Source organism: Zeus faber, assembly GCF_960531495.2.
Source record: "Zeus faber genome assembly, chromosome: 8".
NCBI classification, from domain to species: Eukaryota; Metazoa; Chordata; class Actinopteri; order Zeiformes; family Zeidae; genus Zeus; species Zeus faber.
This window is the reverse complement of record NC_137195.1, coordinates 178510-202214: the sequence shown is the minus strand read 5'-3', so window position 1 is coordinate 202214 and position 23705 is coordinate 178510. Positions and strand designations below refer to the sequence as shown.

The 23705-nt window shown below is 44.0% G+C and overlaps 1 protein-coding gene across 1 annotated transcript; it reads left to right on the top strand.

The window, feature by feature from the left end:
• Positions 1-704: 704 nt before the first annotated feature.
• Positions 705-23241, top strand: nudt17 (nudix (nucleoside diphosphate linked moiety X)-type motif 17). Its single transcript, XM_080005914.1, has 8 exons — positions 705-814; positions 2386-2493; positions 9611-9794; positions 9918-9943; positions 10138-10230; positions 17617-17709; positions 17831-17952; positions 21324-23241. Exons 1-8 carry the CDS (start codon positions 731-733, stop codon positions 21499-21501), a joined length of 888 nt encoding a protein of 295 aa, XP_079862040.1. The 5' UTR covers positions 705-730; the 3' UTR covers positions 21502-23241.
• Positions 23242-23705: the final 464 nt, after the last annotated feature.

Below are 23705 nucleotides of genomic sequence, written 5' to 3'. Positions count from 1 at the left end.
GGGTGGAGAAGAGTGTCCGGAGTTATCTGTGACAGAAGGGTTCCAGCAAGAGTGAAGGGGAAGGTGTACAGGACAGTAGTGAGAGCAGCCATGTTGTACGGTTTAGAGGCGGTGGCACTAACAAAAAGGCAGGTGGATGAAGTGGAGGTGGCCGAGTTGAGGATGTGGAGGTTTTCATTGCTAGTGACAAGAATGGACAGGATTAAGAATGAGGACATTAGAGGGACAGCTCAGGTCGGACAGTTTGGTGGAAAAGTGAGAGAGGCCAGATTGATATGGTTTGGACACGTGTGGAGGAGAGATGAGAGTTACATTGGGAGAAGGAGGCTGAGGGTGGAGCTGCCAGGCAAGAGGAAAAGAGGAAGCCAAAGAGAAGCTTGAGGGAGGTGCTGAGGGAGGACATGCAGGCGGGTGGTGTCAGGGAGGAAAATGCACAGAACAGAATGTATTGGAGGCAGATGATATGCTATGGCGACCCTGACGGGAGCAGCACTAAGAAGAGGAAAGATACATTCATGTGCAGCGCTGCATTCATTTATTTGTTACATGTTTGCAAATACATTTATTTTTAGGTGTCAGTTATTGTTATATTTATTCATAAATATATGATATGATATATAGCTGTGTTCTGACCATGTGGCCTGTGCTCTCTGACATCATACTGCAGAGGAAGTAAATGGGTGATTTTTCTCCATCATGTTACAGTAATTAGGAATTCTGAGGCTCCAGGATGGAGAAGGTCCAGAAAGTCCACAGAGTTCTGGTCCATCTGCGCAAAGAACATGAAGCTCTGCGGTGCGTCGGTTTCCTGCAGGTTAGAACCCCTAGAACTGCCAGAACCTCTAGAGCCTCCAGAACCTCCCTAGAACCTCTATAACCTCCAGAACTTCCCTGGAACCTCGAGAGTCTCTGGAGCCTCCAGAACCTCCTTGGAACCTCTAGAGCCTCCAGAACCTCTTGAGCCTCCAGAACCTCCCAGAAACCTCTAGAGCCTCCAGAACCTCTGGAACCTTCCTAACCTATCTGGAACCTGAACCTCCCTTCAACCTCTAGAACCTCGAAAGCCTCCAGAACCTCCCTGGAACCTCTAGACTCTCTGGAACCCGCGAGTTCCAGAGTCTAGAGCCTCCAGAACCTCCCTGGAACGTCTAGAGCCTACAGAACTTCTAGAGCATCCAGTACCTCCCTGGGACTTCTAGACTATCCAGTACCTCCCTGGAACCTCTAGAGCATCCAGTACCTCCCTGGAACCTCTAGAGTCTCCAGAACCTCCCTGGAAACTCTAGAAGCTCCAGAACCTCTAGAGCCTCCAGAACCTCTAGAGCCTACAGAACCTCCAGAACCTCCCTGGAACCTCTAGAGCCCCCAGAACCTCCCTGGAACCTCTAGAGCCCCCAGAACCTCTCTGGAAACTCTAGAGCCCCCAGAACCTCTCTGGAAACTCTAGAGCCCCCAGAACCTCTCTGGAAACTCTAGAGCCTCCAGAACCCCCAGAGCTTCCAGAACCTCCCTGAAACCTCTAGAGCCTAGAGAACCTCCCTGTAACCTCTAGAGCCTCCAGAACCTTTAGAGCCTCCATAACCCCCCTGGAACCTCGAGAGCCTCCATAACCTCCCTGGAACCTCTAGAGCCTACAGAACCTCTCGAGCCTCCAGAACCTCCCTGGTACCTCTAGACCCTCCAGAACCTCCCTGGAACCTCTAGAGCCTCCACAACCTCTCTGGAACCTCTCGAGCCTCCAGAGCCTCGAGCCTCCAGAACCTCCCTGGAACCTCTAGAGCCTCCATAATCTCTCTGGAACCTCTAGAGCCTCCGTAATCTCTCTGGAACCTCTAGAGCCTCCATACCTCTCTGGAACCTCTAGAGCCTCCATACCTCTCTGGAACCTCTTGAGCCTCCAGAACCTCCCTGGTACCTCTAGACCCTCCAGAACCTCACTGAAACCTCTGCAGCCTCCAGAACCTCCCTGGAACCTCTAGAGCCTACACAACCTATCAAGCCTCCAGAACCTCTGTGGAACTTCTAGAGCCTCCAGAACCTCCTTGGAACCTCTAGAGCCTCCAGAATGTCTTGAACCTCCCTGGAACCTCTCTAAAACCTAACCTAGAACCTCTCCAGCCTCACTGGATCCCTAGAACCCAGAACCTTGAGAACCTAATCCAAAATCTCCACAACCTAATCCCCAACCTATACAACCTAACATGGAACATCTGGAACCACCCAAACCTCTAGTGCCTCCAGAACCTCTCTGGAACCTCTAAAACCAAACCCAGAACCACTAGAACCTAATCCAGACTCTCTAGAGCCTCTAAAACCTCCTGAATCTCTCAAACCTAACCTAAGTTTTACCACAGTTCTACTCGTGTTTTTCTCCTGCTGTTTCAGAGTGTCACCGGCTTCTTCTCCAGCGACGACCAGGCGATGGTTCGTTGTTCCCTTGACAACAACCAATTCATCCTGAGCAGCGGGGAGGGCGGGACCACACCCCTCAAGGTATTGCTATTTCCTGTCTCATTAACAAGGCTACTTCCCGTCTCATTAGCCAGGGTATATCCTGTCTCACTGACAAGGCTACTTCCCGTCTCATTAACCAGGCTACTTCCTGTCTCATTAGCAAGGCTACTTCGTGTCTCATTAGCCAGGGTACTTCCTGTCTCACTGACAAGGCTACTTCCTGTCTCATTAACCAGGCTATTTCCTGTCTCATTAGCCAGGCATCTCTGGGACGCTCTGAGCATCTCTAGGAACGCTCTGGGTCATCTCTGGGAAGCTCTGGAGCATCTCTCGGACGTTCTGGAGCATTTCTGGGACACTGGGTCGAGGGATGCTCTGGAGCATCCCTGGGATGCTTTGGAGCATCTCTGGGGAAGCTCTGGGTCATCTCTGGGACGCTCTGGAGCATCTCTGGGATGCTCTGGAGCATCTCTGGGATGCTCTGGAGCATCTTTGGGACGCTCTGGATTGTCTTTGGGACGCTGTGGAGCATCTCTGGGACGCTGTGGAGCATCTCTGGGACGCTGTGGAGCACGTCTGGGACGCTGTGGAGCACGTCTGGGATGCTCTGGAGCACCTCTGGGATGCTCTGGAGCACGTCTGGGACGCTCTGGAGCATCTCTTGGAACACCCTGGATGATCTTTGGGACGCTGTGGAGCATGTCTGGTACGCTGTGGAGCACGTCTTGGACGCTGTGGAGCACGTCTTGGACGCTGTGGAGCACGTCTGGGACGCTGTTGAGCATCTCTAGGGACCCTCTGGTTCATCTTTGGGATGCTGTGGAGCATCTCTGGGATGCTCTGGAGCATACAGTGTGTTCCACCAACATCTGATGCATCTAGGTTCCATGAACTCAATAGCGGATCTGGTTTCTCAGTGTTCTGGGTGACTGAATGACTCATCTGACTATCTTCAGGAGGTGAGCGCAAGCCCCACCATGTCCCGGCTGATAACAGAACCCACGACACCAAATTTTAAAGATTTCCACGAGGGCTGAAAAATGATGCCCTGTTGGTGTCTTGGAGCTAGGAATTAGTTGGTAATTGTTTAATCGTTTCCCAACTTTACCTGATTTTCGATTACGGATTTCGGATTGTTTGCACTGTGATAGCCTTATTTCCTGGCTTTGACCCTCTCCTGAACTGTTTTTCTGATTTTGGAACCTGGTCTTTGGCTTGGCTAGTACTTGGCTGGAACAAACAATCGGAGACACTTAAAGAGGACTTCATGAAGCTTATTGACAATCTTCTACAGTCGGACCCCGGTCTCCGGCCCGCTGCCGTTCCCAGCTTTGGAGATGTAAAATTCACTCGTGTCCTTCATCTGCACACATTGCTCAAGGAATACTGCTGCTTCCTCAACATACCGTTTGTGGACAACTTTCAAACATCCTGTCCAAACATCCTCAGAAATAATGGAGTACATCTGTTCACTGCTGATGTTCGGTGAATCTGATCCACTCTACTGACATTGACAGTCATACTGCTTTACATATTCCTGTAATTATAAACCATAGACCATAGAAATCACATAACTTCCCTGTAACATACAGGAATCTAAACAATTTACTACCGGTTCGCACTCCAACTATCAGTCCCCTGCAAAGCCATGCACCCACAACAATACAAATGTCTGTTAAACGTCAGGTCACTAACAAGTCATTTTTAGTTAATGAGCTTATAAGTACCCATAACCTGGATTTCTCTCTACTGACTGAGCCCTGGCTGGATAGAATTGGCACAGTCACACTGCTTGAGACAGTGCCTCCTAAGAGAGGCAGTGAAATAGCTTCTGTCTTCTCTGAAATCTATACCTGCAAGGAAATCCTCCTCGGAGAATTTGTGTCTTTTGAACAGCTTGCTATATCTACAGTATAAAGTGCAGTGCCCCGAATTGAATCATCACTGTCTATCTGCCATCAAAATGTGATGTGATGAATTCTATAAGCTACTTTCCAAGGTCTCCACTGATTATGATTGTGTAATTATCGCAGGTGATTTTAATGTTCATGTTGCCAATCAAATAGACCCTGATGCTAAACACTTCATGAGCCTATCGGAGGCATTTGACCTCACTCAACATGTTTCTGGACCCACCCACAGTAAGGGGCACACTCTGGACTTGGTCATATCAAAAGGACTTAATATCACTGTACCCTGTGTCATGGATGTTGTTATTTCAGATCACTGTTGAATAGTCTTTGACGTGTCTGCTCTTCCTGTACAATAGAGGGTTACCAGAACAATTAAAAAACGCATCATTAACAAAAGTACCATTGAAACCTTTAAGAGAAATGAGTTACCACTGTTCATAGCATCATCATCTGAGGATCCTGTGAACAACTTCAACTCCAAAATACAAAATATCATTGATAAAATTGCACCTGTTAAAACTAAAAACAGAAAAACAAAAATGCCACCTAGAGAAGTGAAGCAGTTGTTAGGCAGCTTAAAAGAGAGTGTCGCCAGGCAGAACGAAATTGGAGAAAGACAAAACTTCAGTTTCATCATGAAATATACAAGGATAGACTCAATCAATACAATATATAAATTAAACAGGCCAGTCTTCTCTAAAATCATTAATGAAAATATCAACAATAGTAAAGTGCTCTTCTCCACTGTTGATCAACTTATTAATCCACCATCTACAACCCTCTCAGAAATGCTCTCCACTGAAAAATGTGCGGAGTTGGCTTCATTCTTTAGTAACAAAATTATAACTATGTCAGAATATTAACATCCAGAAGTGAACCTTTCCTCTGGTTCTCCAGTAATATGATTGCTGCCATGTCTTACTTTGTCCCCTTAGACCGAAAAAGACTGGACGATATTGTTGGTCAGCTCAGGTCCTCCACCTGCCGCCTGGACCCTCTCCCTACCACATTTTTTTAAACTTTTTACCTTCCTGGCACATGAGGTATTACAAATTTTAGAGGGCTTTCTTCAATTAGATATTTTTCCTGCAGTATTCTAAACAGCTGTCATTAAACTACAATCTGGATCTGATCTCCTGGATCTCAGTGCTGCCTTTGACACTGTTGACCATCAGATTTCATGAGCAAGATTACGCTGTGGTTGTAGTTTCTGCTGGTGTTGTTGATTCTGCTGTTGTTGTTTTTGTTGTTGTTTTTGTGTGTGTGTTCTCTATGTTGTGAGATTACAAGTTAGTGCTGCTGTTTCTGTTGTTGTTTCTGTTGTTGCTGTTGCTTCTGTTATTGTTGCTGTTTCTGCTGTTGTTTCTGTTGTTGCTGCTAGTTTTGCTGTGGCTGTTGTTGCTGTTGTTGCTGCTGCTGTTGTTGTTGTTGTTTCTGTTGTTGCTGCTGGTGTTGTGAGATTACAGTGAGAGGGTCATAAGAAGGGTATGTTTTCAGAAAGAGAGTCGAAAGGATCTCCCTCCCGGGGTTTGAATATGTATGTGACAAATAATCTCTTGAACTTGAACTTGAATGAACTTGACCCGTAATTTACGGATGGTAATTACAGCACCGTGACTAGATTGAGATGAGATGGAGCACACTGTTGAAATGTCAGTTTCCGGTGAGAGCTACCACTCCCGGTTCCATTTAAGTCTTTGTGTGTGCTTTACTTGGTTGAATCGTTTCCCAACTTTATCTGATTTAGATTAGAGATTTCAAATTGTTCGCACTGTGATATCCTGACTATTTCCTGGCTTTTACCCTCACCTGAACTATTTTTGGGATTCTGGAACATGTACTTTGACTTGGCTAGCACTCGGCTAGCACTAGTTGTTAATGCTGTCGCTACTGCTGTTGTTGCTACTGTAGTTGTTGCTGTTGTTGGTCTTTCTGCTGCTGTTGTTTCTGTTGTTGCTGTTGTAGTTGCCTTTGTTGTTGTTCTTGTGTGTGTGTTTTCTATGTTGTGAGATTAGTGTGTGTGTGTGTGCTCTGTATGCTGAGATCTGTTTTTTTCCTCACTGACTGTCCTTATGATTGCACAGACATTTTCTGCTGCTGTTTCTATTGTTTTTTTTTCTGTTGTCTGCTGCTGTTGCTGATTTTTCTGTTGTTGCTGCTGTTTCTGCTGCTATTGTTCCTGTTGTTGTTTCTGTCATTTCAGGTGGTTGTAGGATGTTGTTCGTCAATTTGATTTAAACTTTTAGAGACTGCTGGAATTGAAGGAAGCCGTGGCCACCGATGTTATACCCTTGGGTTAAGGTTGGGAAGCATTTAAGCAAATTGTTTTCAAAAATGTGTTCCAGGTGAGTAATTCCTTGTCTTTTCCAAGACCTAAGGATTATTGGTCTGTTTTTAACCAATAAATCTGGGTTGTGCCAGATTGGCGTAAATTTGTTTGAAGATAGTGTGACCACTGAGTTCGAGGAATTTCCACCAGGCTGACAGAGTTGTTGTGTTAAATGGGTTTTTAAAGTAATTATGTTTCCTTATTGATTCAGTAAGGAATGGGAGATCGGATAATGATAACTCCTGACATTCAGATTGTTCAATGTCTCACCATCCATGGGCCAATTGTTGCTCTGGTTGTAACCATTTAATTATAAGTTGAAGATGGTTTGCTAGATAATAGTATCTAAAGTTTGGGGCTGCTAGGCCTCCAGTCTTTTTTTTTTCTTGCTAGTTTAATTCTCGGTTTCTTGTATTTCCATTGTTGGTTGCACTGAGGTCATTGAAAATATATAGGTTATTTTTGGAAGTATTTTCATTTTCACTGCTGCTATCCTACCAATTAGTGATATGGGTAGGTTGTTCCATTGAATGAGGTCTTCTTCAATGGATTTGAGCAATGTAGTGAAGTTAAGGGTAAACAAATCTGATAGATTGAAGGAGATATCAATACCAATGTATCTAATATTGCCCATTGGGATGGTTAAGTGAAGTTTCTGGGTTGCAGCATTACATCCCCCCCACTGAGTGGTTTTAGTCCAATTGATTGAATAGTCTGAGAAAGCTGAGAATTTAGATATAAGATTGAACACCTCCGGTAGGGATGATATTGGGTTCCCTATGTTCAACAGGATATCGTCTGCATACAAACTGATTGTGTGAACAGAGTTTCCTGTTTGTATGCCTACAATATTACTGTTTTGACGGATAGCTGCCACGAGGGTTTCAATATTGATGGCGAATAGTAAAGGGGAGAGCGGACAGCCTTGTCTTCTGGTGTGTTGTAGAGTGAAACGCTGTGAAGTCTAATCATTGGCGATGAAGCAAGTGGAGAGTTGTAGAGGATTTTGATCCATTGAATGAGGGACTCTCCAAAGCCAAATTTGTTGAGGATTGAAAAGAGATATGTCCAATTAACTCTATCAAATGCTTTTTCGGCATCCACAGAAGCAATAATAGTAATTAAGTTGTTCCAGGAGTCCAATTGTCTGCCCCGATCATCACAGAGCAATTAACGCATATACTGTATTTCATCTTTCTGTGTCAACGGGCAGTGTTTTGAAATCGGCCCAGAAAACAGAAAGTCTTTATTCGTCACGCGACACACCACACTACAACACATGCTTGCACACACACGCACATGCTTTGATGGTGGCCGGTGAAATGGATCCTCTGCATTTGACCCATCCAGGCTTGTCCTTCCTCCGGGGGCACAGCCAGGAGCAGTGGGCAGCGTACGTGGACGCGCCCGGGGACCAGGTGATAAGTGTCCATCGCTGGTCAGACGATGATGGGTGCATGTTTTTGAGGGGGGTCCTTACTGACGTGAGGTGGAGGAAACCCCATGTGAGCACGGGGAGAACATGCAAACTCCACACAGAAAGGCTCCTATATGGGAGATAACCCGCCGGAGCACTGTGCCAACAGCGCCCCAGGCGGGAATCGACCTTCTTGCTGTGAGGCAGCAGTGCAATGCACTGCGCCACCGTGCCACTGACTGCCCACGTGGTTCCTTTACATAAAGAAGGTGATAGAGCTGAGTTAAATAATTACTACCCTCGTTAGCAAAAGTCCTTGACTGTCTGGTAAAGGACCAACTCAAGTCTTTTCCTTCAAGTCCCCCAGGTTTACGGTGCAAAAGAGAGCTGAGCACAGCACTATCTCAGCCACTATTTTAGTTCCAACTAATATAGCATCTGCATTAGACAAAGAGAAACAGTGCTGCATTTTGGTGGTTCAAGTTGATCCTCCTCTGCTCCCACGAAGACGATGTGGTGTTGGTTTGGATAGAAAGGCTTGTGGGTACTTTCATCCCCCCAGCTTCTTGAAAAGATCTTCAACACAAACTAAAAAATCCATTCTCTACAAACTTATGGACAATCAAAAACCATGATCACAAACCTCCCTGCCTTTATCTGTAACTGTGTTAATTGATATTATCTGCCTGTATTTGGGGATGTGGGGATGGGATCTGGGGATGGTAGCTCAGGAGGTAGAGCTGGTCGTCTATTAATCTAAAGGTTCTGGTCCGATCCCAGGCTCCTCCTGCTAGCATGCTGTAGTGTCCTTGAGCAAGACACTTAACCCCTAATTGCTCCTGATGGCTGCGTCCGTCGGTGTTTGAATAATTGTAAGTCGCTTTGGATAAAAGCGTCTGCTAAATGCAATGTAATGTATTTAATTGCTTCAATTGATTTATCGCTGCCAAATGTCATTTCGCCATCATTGAAAATGATGGCTTCCCTCAATTGTATTCCCGAAAACGATTATAAAAGGTTGAATAAATGAATTGCACACCTTCCCACTCTCTTGTGGTCTCCTCCTGTTACAGCACTAGAGGAACAGGTTTTCATAAACCTGATCAGATCCATTGATGAGAGCCTTAATCTATTTCGGTTACATTACATTACATTTACATTTAGTCATTGATCAGACGCTTTTATCCAGAGCGACTTACAATTGTTCAAACACCGACGGACGCAGCCATCAGGAGCAATTAGGGGTTAAGTGTCTTGCTCAAGGACACTACAGCATGCTAGCAGGAGGAGCCTGGGATCCAACCAGCAACCTTTAGATCACTAGACCACCAGCTCTACCGCCTGAGCTACCATCCCCGGTTGAGCTGATATCCATTTATTAATTGTTTTAACATTAAATCCCTGAAATGGTAACATGTTTATTTTGTTGTTCAGTATATTCATGATTAGTTGTATTACTCATCTTTATATTAAATCCAGCATGGTGTCCTATTCCAGAGACCATCCTGCTGTCCCTTCAAGCAGCTGTCCGTCTCCCAGGCGGTTGCACTTCCACTGGATGTCCAGCAGAGGGGCGTGGATGTGGGTGTGGCCGTGCTGCTGCAGTCTGCCAATCAGAGAGTCCTACTGACCCGCCGGGCGGCTACACTCCCCATTTTTCCCAACGTCTGGGTCCCCCCAGGTGTGTGTGTGTGTGTGTGTGTGTGTGTGTGTTGTGGTTCAACGGAGTGTTGCCCTCTATTGGACATGTGATTAAGCCTTTTCTGTGTGTGTGTGTGTGTGTGTGTGTGTGTGTGTGTTTCAGGCGGACACGTGGAACTGGACGAGACGGTGAATAAGTGTTTCATAAACATTTCATTATTAACCAGTAAAGTTGTTTAATCTGATGAATGTGTTTCCATTTGTGAAGATCAAATGTTTTTATTGGAAGTAGTTTTTCCGATAAAAACCTTGGAGTTAAAATGTAATTTTAACAGTAATTCCACAGCAACACATCTACATCTAATGCTGTATCCATGTGGCAGCTGCTGGCCACTGGGCTGCGGGAGCTGCAGGAGGAAACTGGAGTGAAACTGGAGGAGGAAGACGTTTCTGCTGAAATACTGGGACTGTGGGAGGTGAGACATTTGCAGGGGGTGAGACAGGACCTGTGAGAGATGAGACAAGCACGGGGGGTCAAGACCTGTGGGAGGTGACAACTATTATAATATGTTATCACCACTTTCTATGAGAATTTTCTACATACTAAATAATTACATATTATATCATTACATATTATATCATTACATATATCACAACATATATCACAGCATATTATATCATTAAAAATTACATCATAAGATATTTTATGAATACATATTATATCACTACATATCATTACATATATCATAACATATTATTAACTATATATTATATAATTTCATGTTATAGCATTACATACTGTATATCATTACATATGTGACCCACTGCATACTTAGGGTCATTTGGCGGCTTTCGAGATTTTTCATGTTTTTTTTCCACGTCATGTGAAAGTGGAGAATCAGAGCTTCCAAACAAAGTGTCAGTTGTGGAAATCAAGCAAATATTTTTAAAGCTATGACTTATTAATGACAAGGGTGTGGCAAGCTGTGTTTCTGAGATAATCACCTTCAAAGTTTTACCCACACCAGCTTCATTCAGCTCCCAGAATGCAAATGGGTTGGGGGACAAACAAAGCCTCATGGCTACTTAACATACCGCTGAACGGGCCAATCACAAACAGCTCAACAACACAACTAATAATGTTTTTAAAAAAAGCTTTTATTTAACAATAAGAATATACATGTTTTATAAAAGTGGAATTATTTTGGAGTTTAAAAGTACAGACAACACAACAGAATGTAGAGTCTATCAATATTATGAGTCTCAGAAAATCTGAAATCTGAAAATCTGTCACCAACCTCAACGGACTTCATGACGTCATCAACTTCTTCTGTTGTAACAACAACAGAAGTATCGTCGGTCTACTCCAGTGGTTCTTGAAAATATTCCCATGAAGTTTGAATTCCGCTGTTTGAAATCTTCTCCAAGTCTGGAGTAATATCAGATTCAGCAGCGCTGTCGTTCTCCACGTCGCTGTGGGAGAACTGACTTTCATCGCGGAAAATGAAGTCCAGTATGCGCTGCTAACACTGACTTGGATCTATCGCAATGGTCAGATTAAGGTCCCAAATATGATTCAGAGCTTCCTCCACCCGCTTCTCCTCATCCATAACAACACAGAGAAGAAAGTTTTCACAGACAAGTGAGACGGAAAAACCCCAGTGCTGCGTATTAACCAACTGTTTACGGAAGTGATGTAGGTGCGTGACGCGAAGGGTTTTTCTTCTTCAGTGTTACGTACTACGATTTAAAGGTTGAATTCTATCAAAACGGTATCACATTGTGACTTCACATCACATGAAATATGGAGGAATGACCTTCACCTGGACGCTCGCTTTAAAGGAAACAATCAGTTGGCGTTATTCAGCGTTGTTCCGCGTCTTGGTAAGTGAACTGCGTTTTCCCATGTAATCTAATGGGAAAATGTAACTCCCTGGTTTAAAAAGGTTTTTTCAATTTATTTGGCTGCTCCTGGCCATTTTAGAAACGCACAAGATGGTGGCATTTGCTGTGGTGTGTCACATATTATATCACTTCATATTATATCATGACATATTATATAACTATATATTATATCACTACATATATCATTACATATTATATCACTACATATTATGTAATTACATACAGTATTATATAACTACAAATATTATCATTACCTGTATCACTACATATTATATCACTACAAATTATATCATTACATATTATATCACTACATATTATATCACTGCATATTATGTCATCACATGTTATATCACTACATATTACATCATTACATGTTTTTTCATTTCATATCATATTATTAAATATTTTATCATTATGTAATATATCATTACATATCTAATTACATATACCATTACATATATCACTACATATTATACCGTTACATATTATATCATTACACATATCACTACATGTTATATCACTACATATTATATCATTAAATACTACTGTATAGTAACTTCAGGGGAATAAAGTTGATCAGCCACAGCATGAAGCTATGGGAAAGGGTAGTGGAGGCTGGGTTAAGGTGAGAGGTGGGGAGCAGCAGAATGTTTTCATGCCAGGAAAGAGTACTACAGATGCAATGTTTGCTTTAAGAATGCTGATGGAAAAGTACAGGGAAGGCCAGAGGGAGTTGCACTGCGTCTTTGTGGATTTAGAGAAGGCGTATGATAGTTTGCCGAGAGAGGAAGTGTGGTATTGCATGAGGAAGTCGGGGGTGGCAGAGAAGTAGGTAAGAGTGGTACTGGATATGTATGAGGGCAGTCAGACAGTAGTAAGGTGTGCAGTAGGTGTGACCAAGGCATTCAAAGTGGAGGTGGGACTGCATCAAGGATCAGCTCTGAGCCCTTTCTTGTTTGCAGTGGTGATGGACAGGTTAACAGATTAAATCAGGCAGGAGTCTCCGTGGACTATGATGTTAGCGGATGACATTGTGATCTGTAGTGAGAGCAGGGAGCAGGTGGAGACAGGCAGGGACAGCCTGGAGAAGTGGAGGCATGCATTAGAGAGAAGAGGAATGAAAGTCAGATGGAGTAAGACAATACATGTGCCTGAATGGGAGGGGGGCGAAAAGCTGAGAATGCAAGGAGTGGAGGTGGAGAAGGTGGATGAGTTCAAGTACTTGGGGTCGACCATCCAAAGCGGCAGAGAGTGCGGGAGAGAGGTGGAGCAGAGAGTACAGGCAGGGGGAGTGTCTGGAGTGATCTGTGACAGAAGGGTTCCAGCAAGAGTGAAGGGGAAGGTGTACAGGACGGTAGTGAGAGCAGCCATGTTGTAGGGTTTAGAGGCGGTGGCACCGACTAAAAGGCAGGTGGATGAAGTGGAGGTGGGAGAGTTGAGGATGTTGAGGTTTTCATTGCGAGTGACAAGAATGGACAGGATTAAGAATGAGGACATTAGAGGGACAGCTCAGGTTGGACAGTGAGAGAGGCCAGATTGAGATGGTTTGGACACGTGTGGAGGAGAGATGAGAGTTACATTGGGAGAAGGAGGCTGAGGGTGGAGCTGCCAGGCAAGAGGAAAAGAGGAAGCCAAAGAGAAGCTTGATGGAGGTGCTGAGGGAGGACATGCAGGCAGGTGGTGTCAGGGAGGAAGATGCACAGAACAGAAGGTATTGGAGGCAGATGATCCGCTGTGGCCACCCCTAACAGGAGCAGCCGAAAGAAGAAGAAGAAGATATTACTTTATTACTACATATGATATTACTAGATTCAAAAGGTTTATTTGTCACATACATATTGCCTTCTCCTCAAGGCCAGGGACGCAGCCTTCAGGTCGGGAGACCAGGAGGCCTACAGCTCTGCCAGATCCAATCTGAGGAAAGGAATATCGAGGGCCAAACATAACTACAAGCAAAGGATTGAAGAGCACTTCAACTCCTCCAACCCCCGGCGTATGTGGCAAGGCCTACATACATTCACCAACAAATCCCCATGCAACTCTCCCCCACCCTCCTCCACTTCCCTCCCAGGTGAGCTGAACCACTTCAATGCTCGATTTGATTGGGAAAACAAGGAGGCAGCATTCAAGTCAGCTGTTTCACCAGACGAGGACACACTCTAATTCTCCACCTCAGAGGTCATGTTCGGAAAGCTGCTGGCCCTGATGGAGTCCCCGGACGTGTGCTGTGAGCCTGCGCTGAGCAGTTGGCTGGTGTCTTCACTGACACCTTCAACATGTCACTAGCACAATCAACAGTCCCCCGCATTTTTAAATCTGCCACCATTGAGTGGCTAGAGTGTCTGTTTGTGAAGTCCATGTTAAATCCTCTGTGATGTGGACTCCCAGGTACTTGAAGCTGCTCACCCTGTCAACAGAAGTCCCATTAATCACCAACGGCGCATGCGTCCTCGGTTGTAATCCTCGCCTCAAGTCCGCAGTCAGCTTCTAAATTTTGCTGACGTTGAGGTGGAGGCTGTTGTCCTGGCACCCGAGTGACAGATCCGTCACCTTCTCGCAGTAAGCCTTCTCATCGCCATCGGTGATCAGGCCCATCACAACAGTGTCGTCAGCAAACTTGCAGATGGTGTTGGAGCTGGACCTGGCCGCACAGTCACGTGTGTACAGGGAGTACAGTAGGAGGCTGAGGACGCAGCCCTGGGGGGATCCTGTGTTCAGAGTGAGGGAGCTGGACATGTGCTTCCCCACCCCAGGTGGTTACCTGGGGGCGGGCTAGAAGGATGGGCTCGCAGGCCCATTTATTTATATATATATATATATATATATATATATATATATATATATATATATATCAAGCTTGTTCTCGTTGGATTGGTGGCATATTGTTTTGACAGTTTTTACAGTTGTGGCGGGCTGATAGCATCTTATATTTACCAAATGCTGTCCATCAGCACTTCCACAACTAATTCAACCCTGAGCCCTTTTATCCTTCTCTACTTGCATTTACTGTCAAAAATATATTCACTCTCACATACTTCAACATATTGAAAAACACAAGTCAATGAAAAGGTATGAGTTGTTGACACAGGGTTTGGAACCCAGGTCAACGATGTAGAAGGGCAAAACCTTTTCTCTACACCAGGGCTATTCAAATCCAATGGAAATGTCCTCAAGCAAAGTCCGGAACATGATAATGTCTAAGTGGCTTTATGATTCAGTGCCATATTGAAGGAGCCTGGTGGTTGTATCAACGTCTGTATGTAGTCAACAACTGACTGTCAAATCAAATAAAGTACAGTTCAATAATATTTCAACAATATTTATCAGTTTTCACATTGAACTGGAGGGATTACTCTATAAATAATAAGCACTCTAATAATTAATAAACTTCTCATTTCAAATAAAATAAGGTCTGCATTCAAAAATAAAATACGTAACAGAGCTTTTCAAAGATATGCATCTTAAAATAAAGTGCTTCATTAAAAAAAAGTGCAGCTTGAATTTACCTTTCCTTTCTTTTTTGTTTACTCCATTTCACATCTTAACTCATCTGACTAACTGACTAACTTATCTAAAATGTTAAAATAAACAATCCAAACAATTGAACAGCTTAAACACTTTCTCTCATATCTCACACTCCACAACTTTCTCTTGTTTTGTGAGAAAAGTGAGCTTGAGCTTGTCCTGCCAGGGTTTTAAATCTGGGCTGAAAGGGCGTCAGGGGTGTTCTGGTGCACATGTGGAGGTGCTTATTGAGCCTGGAACCATAATTGGTTTTAATAATGTTCATTGTGGATAAGCTGAACATGGTCGATATGCACAGGGTGACTTCCCTCAGACCTGGTAAACCTGTCTCTAGTCTCGGACTCTATTTGGAGCCAGAAAGTGGCAGGGTCAGTTCCTCCAAAACACTCTTTCAGGGCCACATTTTATTGGAGATCCACCAGTTGCATTTGGAGAGGCCCATCATTTGCCCACTTGCCCAACAAGTGCTGTGTGACTTCCTTTGAGAACCCTGGCGTCCTTGATGAGGAACGTCATATGAATGAACAGAGTGAGCTGCTGTCCAAGGCTGAAGCTGTCAAAATGTTTGCCGAATTTTACAGCTTGTCAACAAAGTCTACAAAAGAAGTTAGATCTCTCTGACCCTGAACCTGTTCCTGCACTGTTGGGAAGTGTGCACAGTCTCCCTGCAGGTTCAACACCTCAAGTTTCCTCTGGAAGGAGCGAAGCGCTGTCATCAGGTTAAACTGAGTCATCCTTGTCTTGTAGCTTTAAATGCATTTCATTCAGGTGTGAAGTGACATTGACCAAAAAAGCCACAACATCTTATCTTCTTCTCATCTTCTAAAAAGAGAGAACATGGTGTTGCCTTCTGGCTCTTCAGCTGTGCCAAGAAAGCTGTGATTTCCCTTGGGATGGACCAGAAGTGCTGCACCACCTTGCCTTTGCTGCGCCATCTGACGTTGTTGTGCAGCAGAAGGTCCTCAGCATGTGCATCCACTTCTTTGAGGAATTCCCTGAGCGTGTGACGATGATGGGAAGAGGACGCCCTGAGGAAGTGAATCATTCTCATCGTTGTGTTCATCACTTCAGCATCTTCGTCCGACAGGGTGGAGCACAGAAGCCATGGATGAATTATGCAGCGATAAGAGACAAGCTCAGGATTGTCCTCTTTTATTCTTGCCACAGCTCCTTCCTCTCTCCCGACCACAGCTGGAGCTCCATCTATGGTTATTGAAACCACCTGTTTGGGCACCATCCCCCTGTTGGCTAGCATCTCCTTTATAGCCAGGTGGTGTCCTCTCCTCTTGGACTGGTCTGAAGGGGTGTAGCACCTAGCAGAACTCCTCCTTCTCCTGGTTGAAGAACCTTCCATAAAGGAACAGCTAAGCACCGTCGGACACATCATGGATTCATCTACAGCTGAGTACCGTCAGACACATCAGTGGATTAATCTATAGCTGAGCACCGTCAGACACATCAGTAGACTCATCTACAGCTGAGCACCATCAGACACATCAGTGGACTCATCTACAGCTGTCCTTATTTTGATATATTTGTCCTTATTTTGATATATACAGTATGTCCTTATTTTGTTATTTATGTCCTAATTTGATATATATATCCTTATTACAAGTGTGTCCATGTATAGTAATTAGAACAGTAATAGTTGTCTAATATAGGTATATAATAGTCACCACGACTAGGAAAACCCGCGTCACTGAATCATCCAGGAAAGATGGTAATTGTTCAAACAACGTTCTTCAGGGATGTTTAAACTGAACGCCACAAGAGCAACATGCAGTGATGTCCATGTTAATTGTAACTTGTTCTGAGTTTCACAGAACCTGGAAAACGAACACGTACCTAAAATGACTAAACTGGACCCTGTGTGATGCTGCCTGCAGCTGAATTTATTAAATTGTATTATAATTTATTATTTAAGACAGACAGGTCCGTCTTAAAACGGGCATTTATTGCTTTGCATCAGCAAATCATACAGTGCATAGCATGAAACAAATTAAATTACAAATGACACTGAGCACAAACACAAAACAAGCAGGCCTGCTACAAATAGAACAAAATACTTTTTGGCCGCTTGTCATGAGAAGCGGTTGAGTTCTTTAAATTCTCTTTAAAGTGTCTGCTTGGGCTTCACAACTCAGAAGTTATGACACAGTTATCACCTACGCACTGTCCTATAGATACAGACAGAGAAGCTTAGTTCCACAATATAAACAGTGGACGAATCTGTTCAATCACATCACCTTTCAGCAGGAAATGATGGAATTATGAACATAGAACATTTATGCAACAGCAGTTCCAATTATTTTAATTTTTTTATATAATCGCACGGTGGTCTGCCACACACACACCTGACCCGCTGTGTGTGTCTGTGTGTGGGGGTGTGTGTGTCTGTGTGTGGGGGTGTGTGTGTGTGTGTGTGTGTATAGTCAGCTTACCCCCCCTTCCTCTCGAGAGGAACGCCACTGCGTCACCACATCGTCACCTACATAGTACTACGCAGTACTCTGAAAGATACACAGGTTAGTACTACACAGTACTCTGAAAGATACACAGAAGTTCAAGAAGTTATTTGCTCAAGACGCAACAGTGCTTTTTTTTTAGGGACATGACTTTAGTGTGTGTACTGTGTGTTCTCTGCAGATCAATGTGCGTCCCTCTCCAGCAGAGGTCAGTGCTTTCCTCTGGGTCGGCACTAATCTCGTCAGATCCATCGTATCGTCTGTGGACGGAGAGGAAGGAGTCGCACTGCCCCCTACTGTAAGGTATGTAGCACTACGCACTGCCCCCTACTGTCAGATATGTAGAATCAAAATTCAAGAGGTTTATTCGTCACATACATATACATACTTTCATACATATATGCAGTGAAATGTAATGCAACACTTCCGGTGATTACACACAATATGTTCTTGGAAAATTTCTGGTGAGAGAGGCATATACAGTGGGGCAAAAAAGTATTTAGTCAGCCACCAATTGTGCAAGTTCTCCCACTTAAAAAGATGAGAGAGGCCTGTAATTTTCATCATAGGTTCACTTCGACTATGAGAGACAGAATGGGGGGAAAGAATCCAGGAAATCACATTGTAGGATTTTGAACTGAACTCCTTTTAAGCGCGGTTCGAGTCTGGCAACAACACCGCTAGCTTGCCGGCTAATTGGAGTTACACCGCTGGGGATGAGCGCGCACTCTCAGTGTCCGTGGTCAGGGTGGGGAAGCACATGTCAAGCTCCCTCACCCTGAATACAGGATCGTCCTCAGCCCCCTACTGTACTCCCTGTACACACATGACTGAGTGGCCAGGTCCAGCTCCAACACCATCATCAAGTTTGCTGACGACACCGTGGTCGTGGGCCTGATCACCGACTGCAACGAGAAGGCCTACCGCGAGGAGGTGGCTGACCTGTCACTCTGGTGCCAGGACAACAGCCTCCACCTGAACGTCAGCAAAACCGAGGAGCTGATTGTGGACTTTAGGCGTGGATCACAATCGAGGACGCACGCGCCCTTGTGGATTAATGGGACTTCTGTCGATAGGGTGAGCAGCTTCAGATATCTGGGAGTCCACATCACAGAGGACTTAACATGGACTGTTCACACAGACACTCTGGTGAGAAAGGCGAGGCAGCGTCTCTACCACCTCAGGCAGCTGAGGAAATTCCGGGTCTCGGTGAGGGTCCTGAAGTCCTTCTACTCTGGAGCAGTGGAGAGCATCCTGACAGGCAACATCACTGCCTGTGGGGGGGTGGTAGCTCAAGCGGTAGAGCTGGTGGTCTAGTAATCTAAAGGTTGCTGGTTCAATCCCAGGCTCCTCCTGCTAGCATGCTGTAGTGTCCTTGAGCAAGACACTTAACCCCTAATTGCTCCTGATGGCTGCGTCCGTCGGTGTTTGAACAATTGTAAGTCGCTTTGGATAAAAGCGTCTGATCAATGTAATGTAATGTCTGCTAAATGTAATGTAATTTTTATTTTATTCTATAAGTATTCGACTTACTGCATTACGTTTTAGGAGTCAGTTAGTTGGGCTATTAGAAATTTTTCCTAGGACATATTGTGTGTTATCACCGGGTGCGTTGCATTACATTTCACTGCATATATGTATGAAAATATGTATATGTATGTGACGAATAAAAATCTTGAATCTTGAAATCTTGAATCTAGAACCTATAGACTCAATAGAACCCTAGACTAGATAGAACCAACAGAACATATAGACCCTATAGAACCCATAGAAACAATCGACTCTATAGAACCCATCGAAACGATCTATTCTATGGACCCCAAGACTCCATGAAACCCATCCACTATAGAACCCTTGACTCTATAGAACCCATAGAACCTATAGAGTCTTTAGAGCCATACATGGTGTATTACCCATAGAACCTATAGACTATAGAACCCTAGACTGTATAGAACCTATCGACTCTATCGAACCCTCGACTCTATAGAACCCATAGAACCTATAGACTCTATAGAGCCATACACGGTATATTACCCATAGAACTTATAGACTATAGAACCTTAGACTGTATAGAACCTATCGACTCTATCGAACCCTCGACTCTATAGGATCCATAGAACCTATAGACTCTATAGGTTCTATAGTGTATGGGTTTTATAGAGCATAAAACCCATACACTATAGAACCCATATAACCAAGACTATAAAACCCATTGACTCTCTAGAACCCTAGACTCTATAGAACCCATAGAACCTATATACTCTATAGAACCCGAGACTCTATAGAACCTATAGACTCTATAGAACTCTAAACTCCATAGAACCTATATACCCTATAGAACCGTATACTCGATAGAACCCATAGAGCATATAGACTTTAAACCCCTAGACTTTATAGAATCTATAGACTCTATAGAACCCATAGAACCTATATACGCTATGAATCCCATAGACTCTATAGACCCCTAGACTCTATAGAATCCATATAACCTATAGAATATTTAACCCTAAACTTTATAGAACCCATAGAACCTATAGACTCTATAGAACCCTCAACTCTATGTAACCCATAGAACCAATAGACTATAGAGCCCCAGACTCTATAGAAGCTATACACTATATAGAACCCTAGACTCTGTAGAACAAATAGAACCTATAGACTCTATAGAACACTAGACTCCATAGAGCCTATATACTCTATAGAACCCATAGAAACCATAGACTATAGAACCCATATAAACTATAGACCCCATAGAAACTATAGGCTATAAAACCCTAGAACCCATTAAAACAATCCACTCTATAAAACCCATAGAAACTAGAGACTCTGAGGAACCCTAGAACCCCTCAAAACTATAGACTCTATAGAACCCTAGACTCTATAGAACCCATAGAAACTATATATTTTATAGAAACTCCTAGACTCCACAGAAACTATAGACTCTATAGAATCCTACACTCTATAGAACTTATGGAACCTATGGACTCTACAGAGCCCCTGACTCTATAAAAGCCTTTCAACCTATCGATTCTACAGAATCCTTGACTCAATAGAACAATTACAACATATAGTCTATAGAACCCTAGACTGTATAAAATCTATGGACTCTATACAACCCTAGACTCTATAGAACCCATAGAACTTATAAACTCTATGAAACCCATAGACTTCATAGAACCCACAGAACATATAAACTATGGAACCATAGACTCTATAGAACCCATAGAACCTATAGACTCTATAGAACCCTAGAAAACCTATAGATCCTATAGACTAACCGTGACTATATAAAAGCCATATAACATTGATTCTACAGAACCCTCACCTCTTTAGAACCCATAGAACCTATAAACTCTATAGAGCACCAGATTTTAGAGAACCCTTTAGAACCTATAGACTCAACAGAACAAATATAACTTATAAACTCTATAGAGCCCATAGAAACTAGCCGCTCTAGAACCCTAGACATTATAAAACCCATATAAACTATAGACTCTGTAGAACCTAGACTCTGTAGAACCCATAGAAACGATAGACTCTATAGAGCCCTAGAACTCATGGAAACTACAGATTCTATAGAACTCATGATTCTATAGAACCCAAAGGAACAATCGACTCTATAGAACTCTAGACTCCATAGACAGTCCATCTCTGATGCTGTGTTTTGTCCTCAGCGTGTCCCAGGTGTCTGGGGATGGGGCGGTGGTCCAAGCTGAGGTCCCGGTCTCCTTTCTGAGTGCTCATGCTCCGGCGAGCGGTCCGGACGTGGAGCGGATCAGCACCGGGACCCGGTTCGCCCTGGACCTGTGGCTCCGGAGCCTGGAGAACCAGATGGACACACCTGGAATATGATTTATAATATTAAATATCTTAGATGTTCTGCTGTTTGGGTGGATTGAACCGGACTGGACTCATTGAACTGAACCGGACTGGACTCATTGAACTGAAGTGGATTGGACTCATTGAACTGGACTGGACTGGACTGACTGGACTCAAGTTCAAGAGATTATTTGTCACATACATATACATACGTTCATACATATATGCAGTGAAATGTCATGACACCCGGTGATTACGCACAATAAGCTCTATAAATACTAAAAAATACTCGACTACATTAGACTGGACTCAACTGGACTGGACTCATTGAACTGAACTGGACTCGACTCGACTCATTGATCTGAATCGGACTGGACTCATTGAACTGAACCAGACTGGACCCATTGAACTGGACTGAACCGGAATGTACTTAACTGGACTGGAGTAATTTAACTTAACCGGATTGGACTTATTGAACTGGACTGGACTGGGCTAGACTGACTGGACTCGACTGGACTGAACCGAACTGGGGTCAGTTGGTGGTGTTTAAATGATGGGTCATCTGAGGAGAGGTCACTGAGGAGACATACAGTCGGGGGAGACTGGAATGCTGCGACCCAGAAGGGTTGATAGCTTAGTGGTGTTGGTCCAGAATACTAGATTAGGTGGGCAGAGCCAGAAGGCATGAAAGTAGTCATCTCTGGTATTAAGGGAACAGTGAGCGCAAACGTCTTTATCCACAAAACCAACATTTCCACAAGGTAATGTTGGTTTTGAACATTTTGGCGTTCAAAAAGGGTGAGCAGCTTCAGATATCTGGGAGTCCACATCACAGAGGACTTAACATGGACTGTTCACACAGACACTCTGGTGAGAAAGGCGAGGCAGCGTCTCTACCACCTCAGGCAGCTGAGGAAATTCCGGGTCTCGTGAGGATCCTCAAGTCCTTCTACTCTGGAGCAGTGGAGAGCATCCTGACAGGGAACATCACTGCCTGGTTTGGGAACTGTACTGCCCAGGACAGGCGGGCCCTGCAGAGGGTGATGGGTTCAACTGAACGTACCACTGGAACTACCCTCCCCCCCTTGCAGGAGTTATACACCAGGAGGTGTAGTAGCAGAGCCCGCAGGATCATGAAGGATCCTCATCAACCCACACTATTCCAGCTGCTGCGGTCAGGCAAGCGCCTCCACAGTCACACAGCGAGAACAGAGAGACTGAGACAGAGTTTTTTTCCCGCAAGCCATAAGAACTGTTAATGCTGACCTCACCAGAGGTCCTCACTGAACCACACACATAGGCTCCACTATCTTACCGTACTGTATGTAGCATACTGTACTGCATACTGTGTCACTGTTCTGGGTTGTTCGGTGTTACCGTATTGCTGCGCCGTACTGTTGTATACTGTGCTGTATACTTCACAAACGCTACCTCACTTTATTCACATGCCACTTTAATGCACATACTATATACATCATTTGCCTATCCCATATTCATAAGCCTATCCCCTTTATCTATTCTATTTAATTTAATTTTATTCTATATTTTTTATTTTATTCTTTAGTATTCGACTTACTCTATTACGTTTTAGGAATCAGTTAGTTAGTCAAGTAGAAATTCTTAGGTAGCTATTGTGTTCAGTCTAGGACATATTGTGTGTAATCACCAGGTGCATTGCATGGACATTTCACTGCATATATGTATGAAAGTATGTATATCTATGTTTGATGTATTAGATTCATTATCCGAGTAATAAAGCTTATTATAAAAGTCTCTAAATATGTTATTGATGTCTTGGGGGGTGTATGTTACCCTACCCTGTGGATCTTTGATGGCTGTACTAAGTGTTTTTTCTCTATCGTGTTTCAATTGATTGGCAAGAAATTTACCAGATTTGTCATTGAATTCAAAATAATTTGCTCTTGTTCATTGCATGAGCAATTGTGTCTTTTGATGGATGAAATTGTCTTTCGATGTATCAAGATGAGTTTCTGGACCACAGATGATATCATGACGACAACTTTGTCTTTTGAGGTCACTGCATTTTAGAGTTTGAGGAGTTCTCTCTGCTTCCCTGTGTCTCTACCTTCCGGTCTCTCTGCCTCCCTGTCTCTCTCTCTGTCTCCTTGTCTCTCTGCATCCCTGTCTCTCTCTCTGCCTCGGTTTCTCTCTTCTGCCCCCGTCTCTCTGCCCCCCGTCTGTGTCTCTACTTCCCTTACTGTCTTTCTCTCTCCCTT

Bases quoted from the DNA above. Each gene is read 5' to 3' on its own strand.
- nudt17 (XM_080005914.1), top strand. From the start codon at position 731: ATGGAGAAGGTCCAGAAAGTCCACAGAGTTCTGGTCCATCTGCGCAAA. The intron at 10,231-17,616 runs GTGAGACATTTG...GTGTGTGTATAG, and splicing joins AAATACTGGGACTGTGGGAG to TCAGCTTACCCCCCCTTCCT. The intron at 17,710-17,830 runs GTTAGTACTACA...TGTTCTCTGCAG, and splicing joins GTACTCTGAAAGATACACAG to ATCAATGTGCGTCCCTCTCC.